This window comes from Nothobranchius furzeri, chromosome 3, assembly GCF_043380555.1.
Source record: "Nothobranchius furzeri strain GRZ-AD chromosome 3, NfurGRZ-RIMD1, whole genome shotgun sequence".
Classification (NCBI taxonomy): Eukaryota; Metazoa; Chordata; class Actinopteri; order Cyprinodontiformes; family Nothobranchiidae; genus Nothobranchius; species Nothobranchius furzeri.
The window spans coordinates 73,213,386-73,225,698 of record NC_091743.1 but is presented as its reverse complement, the minus strand read 5'-3'; the positions used below and the strand labels follow the sequence as shown (position 1 = coordinate 73,225,698).

The 12,313-nt window shown below is 42.1% G+C and overlaps 1 protein-coding gene across 1 annotated transcript; it reads left to right on the top strand.

The window, feature by feature from the left end:
• The first annotated feature begins 1,475 nt into the window (after positions 1 to 1,475).
• On the top strand, positions 1,476 to 11,378 carry tgm8 (transglutaminase 8). Its single transcript, XM_015958525.3, has 15 exons — positions 1,476 to 1,695; positions 4,425 to 4,595; positions 4,733 to 4,987; positions 5,070 to 5,188; positions 5,611 to 5,739; positions 6,281 to 6,458; positions 6,644 to 6,779; positions 7,208 to 7,317; positions 7,581 to 7,696; positions 7,834 to 7,960; positions 8,112 to 8,299; positions 9,961 to 10,135; positions 10,297 to 10,460; positions 10,777 to 10,910; positions 11,159 to 11,378. The coding sequence occupies exons 1-15, from the start codon at positions 1,569 to 1,571 to the stop codon at positions 11,301 to 11,303; spliced, it is 2,274 nt and encodes a 757-aa protein (XP_015814011.1). The 5' UTR covers positions 1,476 to 1,568; the 3' UTR covers positions 11,304 to 11,378.
• The last annotated feature ends 935 nt before the right edge of the window (positions 11,379 to 12,313 follow it).

Genomic DNA, 12,313 nt, shown 5'->3' with positions numbered 1-12,313 from the left:
GGGACATAGTTTTATGATCTGGATGTTTTGATTTACTGTCGAATCAGAATTTGACAACAAAAGGGGATGGTATAAGCACCGCACAGACCACGCCGCGCGTCAGAAAGGAAAGCTCTGATTGGAGAGACAAAAGGAATGTGTCATGTGATTTTAGCATTACGTGTGATCAGTCTAGTGTCTAGTTTAAAGTTATATTACTTATTATATACTATCATAGGATTATAATATCAAATAATTAATATTCTCATTTCACAGATTGATTGAAAATTAGGCTTCACATGATTATTTGGACTAACAAAGTTATTTGATTATTATTTAAAAAAAATAGTTCTTGGTCTTCTTTCTTGTGCTGTAGGGGGAGGCAAAATGCTAGTTAAAACAGTTTAGATGCAGAGGCATCAAAGACCTTGAGCAATATCTCAAGGAGAATAGTTCTTCATGAGGAGAGAGGGGAGATGACCTTTAGGTGGAAAACAGTTCCTTCATGACGCTACACTCCCAAAGTCCAGGAAAAAAAGTTTTTATTGTTAAAGTTTCAACTCAAAGAGCTCAGGTTTAGAGCGCTCCTAGTCTCATAAAAGCCTCCTGCCCTCTGGTGGAGGATTTAGGTACTGTAGATGAAATATAACAGTCATGTCTGTTTCTTTTGTATATTTATTACTAAAATATTTCTCGCCTCAAACGTTTATTGTTTTCGATTGAAGCCCATTAAATAATTAGTCTGATCAGAAACTAAAGCCCTTTTCCCTCTAGCATCGGCTCTGCGTGGTCTGGGTGGCATAGAGAGTGTCCACATTAGTATGGCCTGCCTTTTTCAGGGTGCAACCAGACTGTATTTCAGCCCTCTTACCGAGGTGATCTGATTCAGGCTGACCAGGGCCAACACACCCACTGCTGACTGATAAGCCGGCTCAAATTCACACCTTCCGTTAGGGGAAGCCTTTGATTGGGTAGAATCAGCCAGTTACCTAAGAGCTGAGAACATCACTGACTGCATGAGTTGTTTTAACTTTTATTTGCTGATGTTTTGACCTCTCAGCCATCCTCAGAGCTTGCCAACGTTGGCGGCGTCACTTCTTTCTCTGTTTATCCACAAGCAGCAGAGGATTCTGTCGCCCTCTGCTGCCCGCGCTCTCCTCACCGATGACACAGTCCCACGCACGATCCAATGTGTAGACCCCATTGACCAACAAGTCCAAGACACACAAGAGCAGTGAAACAAGAAGCAGAAATTACAATAAAGGCATCAGCCGTAACAGACCACTACACAAGGGGAAACCACTTGATGGACTGGGACAGAACACAAATCATAAACACAGAACAACATCAATAGAAAAGACGGATTAAGGAAGCCACAGAAATAAGGAGAGGTGGACACACAACCATGAACAGAGACAATGGGGTCTACACCTGAAAAGTTCTGTAACACAGCACAGCTCAATGTCAGAGATGTCACAAGTGCTGCAATTGGCAGCTGATTCCTGCCAAGGAATGTGTGACTAGAGTTGCAACATGCGTTAAATGGAATGAAGGGTGATTGGGTGTGATAACGGCTTTAAAATCCACCCATGCACAGAGTCACCTGTCAGAGCTGCAGAGCCACTAAGAGCTGTGTTTTCTTGTTGGGGAACAGATTCTTCAGAGAGATGATGGCACTGGACAGACCCAATAGCTACAGCAGATCCAACACAGCAGGTACTGAACAAAAACCTCCTCACCTGTCCGTCTCCTGTCAGGCTGTTGATGAATATGATGATAAATCTAAATGGTTTCATGTTAAAGCTAACCTGTTGTTCTGAGATCACAATGTCACCTCACTGCTTTTTTCTAGAGAGATATTGACCATCTGATTATTAATCTGATCATTAATCTCATCTGATATGGTCATTAATCGGATTGTTAATCTGATAATATTTTCTGATCATTATCTGGTCTGTAATATGACAGTTAATTTGATAATTAATCTGATAATTAATCTGATCATTATCTGGTCATTAATATGATTGTTAATCTGATAATTAATCTGATTGTTAATTTGATCATTAGTCTGATTGTTAATCCCTACCATCATCTGAATATTAATCAGATCGTTATCTGGTCATTAATGACGGTTAATTTGGTAATTAATCTGAGTGTCGGATTGTTAATCTGATAATCTGATTGTTAATCAGATCATTAATCTGATAATTAATCTGATCATCAACCTGATCAACAATTCCTTTATTATATTAACTCAGCATCTCAAACTTGTCTTGGTTCAATTTAAACATAATAAATAAATTCACAATCCTCAACAAGAACCAAGGACCTAGAATTAAAAGGATTCATTTTGTATCTTTGCAACTTTTAACCTTAGATTTTTTGTGGGGGGTTAGCCACATCCTAATCAAAGCTTGTTTAACTGAATCGATTAAAATCAAATCACCATCCAGCATTCACATCTAAGTTGTTTAATTCCATCATATTATTCATATTTATGGATTATATGCTCATGAGAAGGAATGTCCCAAAGTGAGCTGCTGCACAATGAGGAGGTGAAAGCTGATCATCTGAAACGTGTCCTAAACTATAGAATCAAGTTAAAACAAATGAATTTCATCGTTAAATTTCAAGATAAAGTAAGTAAATCTCTTTTTTAATGTCCCTTCTTGTTCTCAGTTTCAGAGAATAATTTGATGTGACAGGATGAGCGTCCTGTCACCGTATCCTGATTGATGATGCGCCCTGCCTACTTGGCCACAGGGATTTGTCTCTGACTGACTGGTTAGCGTGCGTGACTCTCACTCGGGAGTCTGGCGATCGATTCCCGCCTGGGCTCTCGCCTCTCCACCCTGCCACATTAAGAAGCAGCATTTGCAACAAGAAGCATTAATGCTTTTCAAACGCGCAAACAGCAACAACAACACACCCAGGAATTAGTCACTACAGCGTCCTGGTGACATCATCCAAGGAAAACATAACAGCACATTGTTTGCTTTTACTTTTCTGAGTGTGATCCAACAAAAGTTAGTAGTTACAGATCATTTCCTCCAACCCTTCCAAACGAGTCAAACTGGTTTCTACCTTTAACTGCTACCTGTGGCCTGTAGAGTGACATGGAGCCATTCAGACTTTTTAAATAAACCAGAAAAACACAAAACGATTTTTCCATTTTCCACTTTCTCTAAATTCCTTCCAGGACAAAGAAAGGAATTCTGTGAACAGGATTATTAAGAAACGTGTCTTAAAATCTTCTTAACCAGTGGTTCTCAATCTGGGGTTCGCAACCCCTGCAAGGGGGGCCCCACAAGATGGTGGTGACTGTCAAGATAATACTTGTAAAAATTACATTTATAAAATCCCCAAAACACACCCAATAATGTAATCGAGACTCTGTATAAGAGTTGTAACTCTGGATGTGTGTATAAAGTATGTAATTAATCACTTCAGATGTGTGTATGACGTGAGAGTTGGGGTTGGGGGTCCCTGGCTTGTCTTGGACACAAGCAAGGGGGTCCTCGTGGAAAAAATGTGGGAATCACCATTCCAAGCCAACTCTCGTCTTGTGCTGAAACAAAGCTCACATGATGCATCTGTGGGCAGATTTAGTTGTGTTTATCTCTTAAACCAACTTTAGATGAGATTTGTGTTTCTGTGGACATGTGCCAGTCCTAGACAGCAGGAGGGGCCCAGTGTGTGAGGTGTGTGTGAGGTGTGTGTCATGACATTTTCCTTTGCTGTTCTTTAACAACACTCCTCATTCTCACACTTACTGTACTTTCCTCGCTGGAACATTAGTCAAGAATGCATTAAATCACCAACCCGCCCTGATGTCTGCCACTGTTGTGAAAGCTTCACCAGATGTGGAAAGTTCATTGACAAGAATCCAGAACTTTCTACAACATGTCTTCATCTGCCTGCAGCCTCATAAAATCATGCATGACTGGTTGAGTGAGAAGCTTGGTCATTCGGGAGGGGCTCGGAGTAGATCTGCTGCTCCTCCACATCGAGAGGAGCCAGTTGAGGTGGCTCGGGCATCTTGTTAGGATGCCTCCTGGACGCCTCCCTGGTGAGGTTTTCCGGGCACGTCCAACTGGGAATAGACCCTAGGAAAGACCCAGGACACGCTGGAGGGACTCACGGCTGGCAAGGGAATGCCTTGGGATTCTCCCGGAAGAGCTTGTCCAAGTTGTTGGGGAGAGGGAAGTCTGGGCGTCTCGGCTCAGGCTGCTGCCCCCGTGACCCGTCCCTGGATAAGTGGCTGAAATTGGATGGATGGATGGTTCATGAAGAAAGTTCCGTTTAATTACTTTATGCCCATTTACAGAAATTTTTACTATTTACCATTTTTTAAGCAAAAATTAAAACTTGTCATTTTAATCTCTGCAGTCTAACTCTACAGTCAGTTAAGACTTATTTAAGGTGTTTTCTGTGTTTTATTGTAGTTTTTAAGGGAGTGGACCTCCACAGCAGGACCAACAACACTGAGCACCACACCAGTGAGATCTCTGTGGATCAGCTGATTGTGAGGCGAGGCCAGCCCTTCATCCTGACCCTGAAACTGGCTCAACCTTTCAACCCTGACCTGGATCAGCTCATCATGACAGCTGAGACAGGTTTGTGCCTTCTTCTCAGGCTGAAGCTGCGCCTGATTTCACAAGTGTGACAAGTCAGGACTCCATGCAGAGGTCTTTTACTGCATGGATGTATAAAAGTGGAGTTTTGTGTCTGACTCAGTGGCTCCTCATCACAGGAAACTATCCATCTGAGACCCGGGGGACGATGTCACGCTTTGGTGTCCCAAACAAAGTTCCAGCTTCAGCGTCCTCTAAGGCGGTGTGGAAGGCAGAACTTCAGAAGGGTTCTTCTCCTGAAACAGGAAGCTTGACTCTGACCATCAAACCCCCAGCAGATGCCCCCATAGGGGAATACAAGCTGTCTGCTAAACACAAGGAGGAGGAGCAGGTGCTGGCTAACCTGTCGGTGCTCTTCAACCCCTGGTGTTCTGGTAGGTTTGTGATCTCTGTCCAACTGTGGTTCATTGATCTGTATCAGCTGTTTAGATGTTTTCATGTTTCTTTTCTCTGCAGACGACTGGGTGTTCCAGCCTGATGATGAACAGAGACAAGAGTATGTCATGAATGAACACGGGGTCATTTACAGAGGGGTTGATAATTATATCTCTCAGATGCACTGGGATTTTGCACAGGTAGATAAACTCACAGCAACACGGTCCTTAGAAAACTCACGGTAGATGCTGAAGACATTTTGGATGTCAAACATTGCAACTGAAAAGTTCATTTGCAAGAACAAATCACTGTTTCATATCTTTAAAAATGCATTTTTTTTCTTATTTTCTTTTTGTGAAATCAGTTAAAGTAAAGTTTGGTAATTCTGATGAAAATGATTAATTTGCTTTTACAAATGATTATTATTTTTGTTCATTTTTGCTTCATTTTTAAAGTTACTTTCAAATTATTTAATAAAACTTGTTTGTGACTTCACGGTAATCTGACAGATTCAGTAGGTTTTATTCCTAAACATGCTTGAAAAATGTCGTCTCCTGAATATATTCAGCATCGATTTCATTACATATTTCATGTGTTTATGTGTCCTTGTCTTCCTGTCCAGTTTGAGGAAGACATGGTGAAAATCTGTGTGAAAATTCTGGACATGAACCTCAAACACAAGCGTGACCCTGCTGAAGATGTTTCTGCTCGCTGTAATCCCATCTACGTGAGCCGTGTGGTCACCTCTATGGTAGGACACGCAGGTGGTTCCTACACAGAAGGAACAGAACAACAGCAATACAAGAGCTGGATTATGGAAGCCACAGAAATGAAATGAAAAGTTAAAATTATGATGTTTTGTTTTTATTTTCACCTTAACTTAACAACAATTCCTCAAGACACCAGTTTATTATTCGTCATTATCATGAATTTAGAGAAAATTATCTTTTTGGTGACTCATCAAAATGGTGACATCATCTTATTTAATTTTTCTGCCTTAAAAATATTCCCTAAAATATAATAAACACATAGTAAATGGCCTGTATTTGAAATTGCATATTCTAGAGTCCTAGAACACCCCAATACACTTTACAACACATTCAGTCTTTCGCTCATTCACATGATGATGGTGATGAGCTACATCGTAGCTACAGCTGCCCTGGGGCATACTGCCGGGCACGGGTGCCACCGGTCCCTCCGACCACCACCAACAGTCATAAGAAACTTTGAAATCGATTTTGGACATTTGTTATAAAGAAATAAGAGCTTTGTTTGCTGTTTTGTTTCTCCAGATTAACAACGCAAACTTTGGAGGCATCCTGCAGGGAAGCTGGGGAAGTGACTTCAGAGGGGGGGTGCCTCCATCCCACTGGAGCGGCAGCTACGCCATCCTTAAGCAGTGGTACAGCTCTTTCTACTCGTCAGTCAAATACGGACAGTGCTGGGTGTTCGCTGGCGTCATGTGTTCAGGTAAACACACGAACACCAGCTCTGTGTGTGTGTGTGTGTGTGTGTGTGTGTGTGTGTGTGTGTGTGTGTGTGTGTGTGTGTGTGTGTGGATCTGGCTCAGAGACAATCAGTGTGCAGAAACAAAACATTTAAAAAGCATGTTTCAGCCATTTTTAAAAGTGATAAATAAATGATGATTGTTTCAGTGATGCGTCTGCTCGGGATCCCGTGTCGTGTCGTCACCAACTACCAGTCTGCTCACGACACCAACAGAAATCTGACCGTGGACACCTACTTTGCTGACTACGGCGTCAGAGCAAAGGAATCCAAGGACAGCGTCTGGTGAGGCTCATGTTCCTACAGAGAAGACAAGTATTCTGCTTTACGTTGGATTGTACCGTATTTGCAACTTCAGAGTGCCGGGCCAGCACCTGTTACTTACCTGGCACTGCAGTCTGCTTCCAGCACGTTTCCTGTATGTTTTAGATCATGAACACAGCTGGTTTGTTTCATTAAGTGGTAAATCACTCCTGTAGACACTAAGGAAGGCTGGGGAGACATATCAGCTGCTAGATTAAGGTGTAAAAAAGACAAACACACAGCGAGGAGACAAGTTTCACCTTTTTTGGGACCACAGATAATGAACAAAAGACACTAGGGGGTGCTAAAAGCAAATGAAACGGCCAAGTGTGCAGACTGATCTTCTAGCTCTAAGAAGGCCCCAAAAGGCCACCCGCCTCCTTGATCTGAATGTTGTTTTCTGTTTAAAGGAATTTCCATGTCTGGGTTGAAGGCTGGATGAGGCGACCTGATCTGGCAAAAAACAACAAATATGATGGATGGCAGGTTCTAGATCCAACGCCACAAGAAAAGAGTGATGGTATGTACTATTTCTAAATCCACATTTCCTGTTCTGTCTTTTTACTTATGTTCAGATTTACTGTTACTTTTCAAAAAAATAAATAGTTACAAATCAGAGGTTTTAGTAAACACAAACACACACACACACACACACACACACACACACACACACACACACACACACACACACACACACACAACCAGTTTAGTTTAACCAGTGAGGCGTCTTTTGATCCACGTTTGAAATCATAACGAGGGAAGTGACTCGTTTCCCGTCTGCAGGTATGTTCTGCTGTGGTCCAGCTCCAGTCACAGCCATCCTGAACGGAGACACTCATCTGAAATACGACGTCTCATTTGTCTTTGCTGAGGTCAATGCTGACTGTGTTTGCTGGCTGGTTAGTGAACACAACGCTAACTTCACCATAATCTGAAGTCTTAGAGTTTGATTGGAAAAACAGGCAAGGGGGAGCGGGTATATGCATCTCCTGTTGAGTTTGTTGTTGTTGCTGGGTGCGGTTATGGTTCCTGTCAGGTAAAAAAGGATGGCACCATGGACAAGATCTCCACTGACAACATAACAGTTGGACAGAACATCTCCACCAAGTCCATCAGCTCCAATAAGAGGATGAACATCACCGACAGCTACAAGCAGAGAGAAGGTGAACTCGCGAGGCCACATTCAGCTTTTAAGCTAAAACTCTTCCTTTTAACCATTTATGTTTTACTCGACTTCAAAACCAGATAGTTGTCAGCACATTGAATTATTTAACTTGTTTGTTCTCCTGACCTGATTCATTACCACCCTGACAGGAACTGAGCAGGAAAGATCTGTCTTTAGGTACGCCCTGGACAGACTGAAGAGTGAAGCAACAGGAGAAGGAGACACTGGTGGGAGCGGTGAGAAGGTCCTGAGCGGAACGTCAGAGATGAACACCACGGACCCCGTGCGCACAGCGGAGACAAACAAACCATCACAACTTATCATTCAGTTTAAAGAGGTAGGTCTGCAGATTCTGCTATCGCTCAGCCGTCTGTCTGCTTTTCTTACGGTTCAGTTTATTTAACTGTTGGTCAGTAGGTGTCTCTGCTCTGTGTCAAGTTAAAGATGTTTAACTCAATAAAAACCAGTCCAATCTAAAAACTGCTGAGCCGAAACTGTTGAGACTCAAATCAGATGATACATAATACAGCAAGGGTGCATATTACCCACAGGTACCTACAGAGATAAGTACAGGAACTGGGCTTTTTAGGGGGTAACCATCGACATAAATATACTGGACATCTCCTTTCTATAGGCTCCAATATCACGTTTTTGAGGCCAAGTGGGAGGTGGCCACCACCGCCATTTTGTCCATGTCACAGGTTCCGTCAAGCCCAGACAATTCCAAAAAAGGGAAGAGAGGAGGAGCTGAGGGTGGGGCTGTAAGGCTGGGATCAACTGACGACACCCGGTCGAACTAGCTACAAGCTAACCTGAAGCTAACCCAAAGCTAACATGGAGGTTGGAGCTAAGCTAACGGAGGTAGCAACCTAGCTACAACCGGAGTTAACTGTGCACTACACCAGAGCATCTGAGTCAGAGATACGCCGGGCTGACCGCTGGGTAAAACCGGGTGGAACAGAGGTCTCCGAGACCTCCACAAGCCGGCAGCCGCACAGCAGACAAGCGCCGCTGCGATCTGAGACGCGCAGAGCTGCCGCTGGGGAGAACCGGGTGGAAAGGTTTCCATCCCAGAGCTCCACAAGCCAGCAGCCCGCGCATCAAACAGAAGCCGCAATCAGACAGAGATGCACCGAGCTGCGGGGAGGGGAGAACGGGTGGAAAACATCAGTCTCCCGAGAGCTCCACAAGCCGATAGTCGGAACCCAGCTCCACCAACATGTTGTATTTCAACCCATTTTCTAAAGTGCAGCATTGTGTTAAATGCACTGGGTTTTACCCTATTACATTTAAATTTCATGGTTAAACAGTGCATGTTAAAATCTAAGCTCAGCTCAGCAGTGACCTAAAATACATAAATATAATTTTACTTACCGAAAAAAATGAAGTGGAGACTCCTTGGACGCTCTATTAGTGCAATTACTGCCACAGCAAGTCATTTTGTCCAACAATTGCGCTAAAAATATCCAAAAAAGAATACACAAACACAGAGACTCAAAATGCCGGAGCATTTTCCACGCCACACCGAGGCTCTACTGAGGCCTTTCCACGGAGCTAGCTCTGTGGTCACGTGTGTCGGATGCTCATTAATTATACAGAATTTTAGGCTTTTAATACACTTAAACAGAAGAGTGAGAAAAAAATTCACCCCCCTCAGAGTTGTCATGAGTGTAAACTATCATTTAAACAATAAACATGTTTTGGTACTAGGGTGTAAACATGTTTATTTGTGCTGTGAAATTGGTATTTTTAACATGGGAGTCAATGAGGATTTGCTCGCTTCTGACACCAGCCCCCAGTGGATGAGGGTGGAACTGCAATTTATTTCATTTCCGGGTTTGCCTCAATTTTAGAGCCGCATTGTGGGGGCTTGGGGGTAACCCAGATGTTTCCACAGCTCTGTTAACACAAAAAGATAGATTTCATTGTTTGAGGTGTTTTAGTCCACAAACTGCCTCTAAGTAATACTCCAGTCCACCTGATTGTGTGCGGCTGCAGGACTCCAGACCAGTCAACGGTGGGGATGTGAATCTGAAGCTGATTCTGAGCAGCGAAAGCACCGTCACTAGGCTGCTGTCCGTCAACATCAGCATCCAGGCCATGAGGTACACCGGCCAACCAGCTGGGAACATCCAGACTGAGGTGACAGAGCAGAAGCTGCTGCCTGGGCAAGGTGACTTTCATGTTTTCAGACACAAATGCTGCTGTCTCTCTTCAGGTGGACACAACTCATATTTAGTTCTCAAGCTGTGGCTTTGTAAGAATTTTGGAGTGTTTTGTATGCTTAATGCAGAACTGAACTTAAATAATTTCCCTCCATTTTGTCTCCATCAGATCTGTCCATCCCGATCCTGGTCCCATTCTTGACCTACCATAAATATATGATAGTGTCTCAAAGCTTGAACGTTTCAGTCATAATCACAGACCTGCAGAACAAAGAGAACATCTACCTGGCTGAGACCCGCATTAAACTGATGGACCCACCGATCTCCATCACAGTCAGTACAAAAACACTCCCTCTTTAGTCATACTGTCATACCCATATACCAGCCCTAGGTCAATAACCAAATAAACAACCTCAAAACAAAGAAACTTCCACCTAAACTATGACTGGGTTTGTCCTGAGTATTATAAAACACGTGCAGGATTCATTCCCACCTGCTCTCGCGTTCATTTTAGGGCTTAGTTAAAAAACCAAGTAGCATTGCTGAAAACTCACAAATCAGAAAATTCTGATGCCGTATAAAGTCTGCTTGTTTCAGCCTTTTCTTGTTTTTTTATGCAGACTTTTCCAAAACCCCTTTACTTGCTCAGGTTTTAGGTGAAGCCGTGGTGGGCCGTGAGCTGACTGCAGAAGTGATGTTCATGAATCCAGTAAAGGAGACACTGAGGAACTGCACCCTGACTCTTTCTGGAAGTGGCCTTTTCACTGGGGAGATTATAACCAAGTGAGTTCATGTCTGTTATTAAAATAAAGGTTAAAAAAATTATATTTTGGAAAATCTAGGAAAAGGTGAAGCGTTTTCAAGACGCTTCATGTAGTTCAGCTGCTATTTTAACAAGATGTTAGCAGCATAGAAGAAATGTAAAACGCAAACAAAAACAAATGTTTAGTCTCAATGCTGCGATCAAAGAATCAGCATCACAAACAACACTAAACTGATTTGTATTTCCTGTTTCTTAAATTCACCTGCAGCCTTCCAGACCTGCAGCCCAGCAACAGAATCCGAGTCCAGTTCCCGATGTTTCCCTACAGGAGCGGAGAAAGATCTCTCATGGTGGATTTTGACTGTTCCTCTTTCAGGGACATTAAAGCCAGCTGCACCGTCTATGTTAAATAATAAACCCATCTCATTTCTATTCCCTTTAAAGCATCTACATTTAAATTCGTGTTTGATTAAATGTGTTTTCATCAATTATTTCTATTGGAAAGAATCACATAGACAAGCACGATGAAGTTTATGTAAAGTAAGTTCATCTTTGCCCTTATTTAGTCTTTGTTAATTAGGATCTACTGGCAGGTAAACCTGCAGCAGGTACACATCAGAGCTGGATGACCAATAGCAGCATATTTTAGTGATACAGGCAGATGATTAAATCTAGAAATGACCTGTTTAAGGTGAGAACAGCTGCATCACAGGATGATTTATTACTCAGTAGGCTACCTCATCACAGTCAATCATTTTAGATCATGTTTAATTTGTTGTTTACAGACGTTCACAGTAGATTTGTACAAACTTGCAGACTTTGTCCTTTTCAACCAGAGGCTTCATAATTTATAATTTACTCAGTAAAAAGGTCAAGGTCAATTTTAAACGGCTGTTGCTGACCAAAGTGCTTCACAGCATAAGAAGCAGATCACAAGAATAAAATAGAAAAACTGAATAAAAACTGGCTTGATTAAATGTTCAGGGCAATTCTTGATGAAAGCCCTTTGCTTAAAAAAATCATATATATTATGAAATGACACTAAAACGAAATGAAAAGAGGTAGAAAATACCTCATTAGTCCCTAACTAAAAGCAAACTCCTAAAAATACTAGGTTTAAAAATGACTCCGTGTCTGAGCAGCCCTAACATCTGCAGGAAAACCCACCAAGAAGCCTGGGTTGATTGGTTTTATATTTTATAATTTAATGACTATTTTTTTCTGATGTTAATCCATTTCATTATGATTTTACAACTTTACGTTTTATTTTGTTTGGATCTGTGTGAAGTACTTTGTGATTCCATGTCTGTGATAAGTGCTATATAAATAAAATTTACTTACTTTACTTAATAATAATTAACAGTATAAAAACGAGAGGTTCTGCTTCAGGATAATTTACGATATTTTACAGCTTTTATTGTTT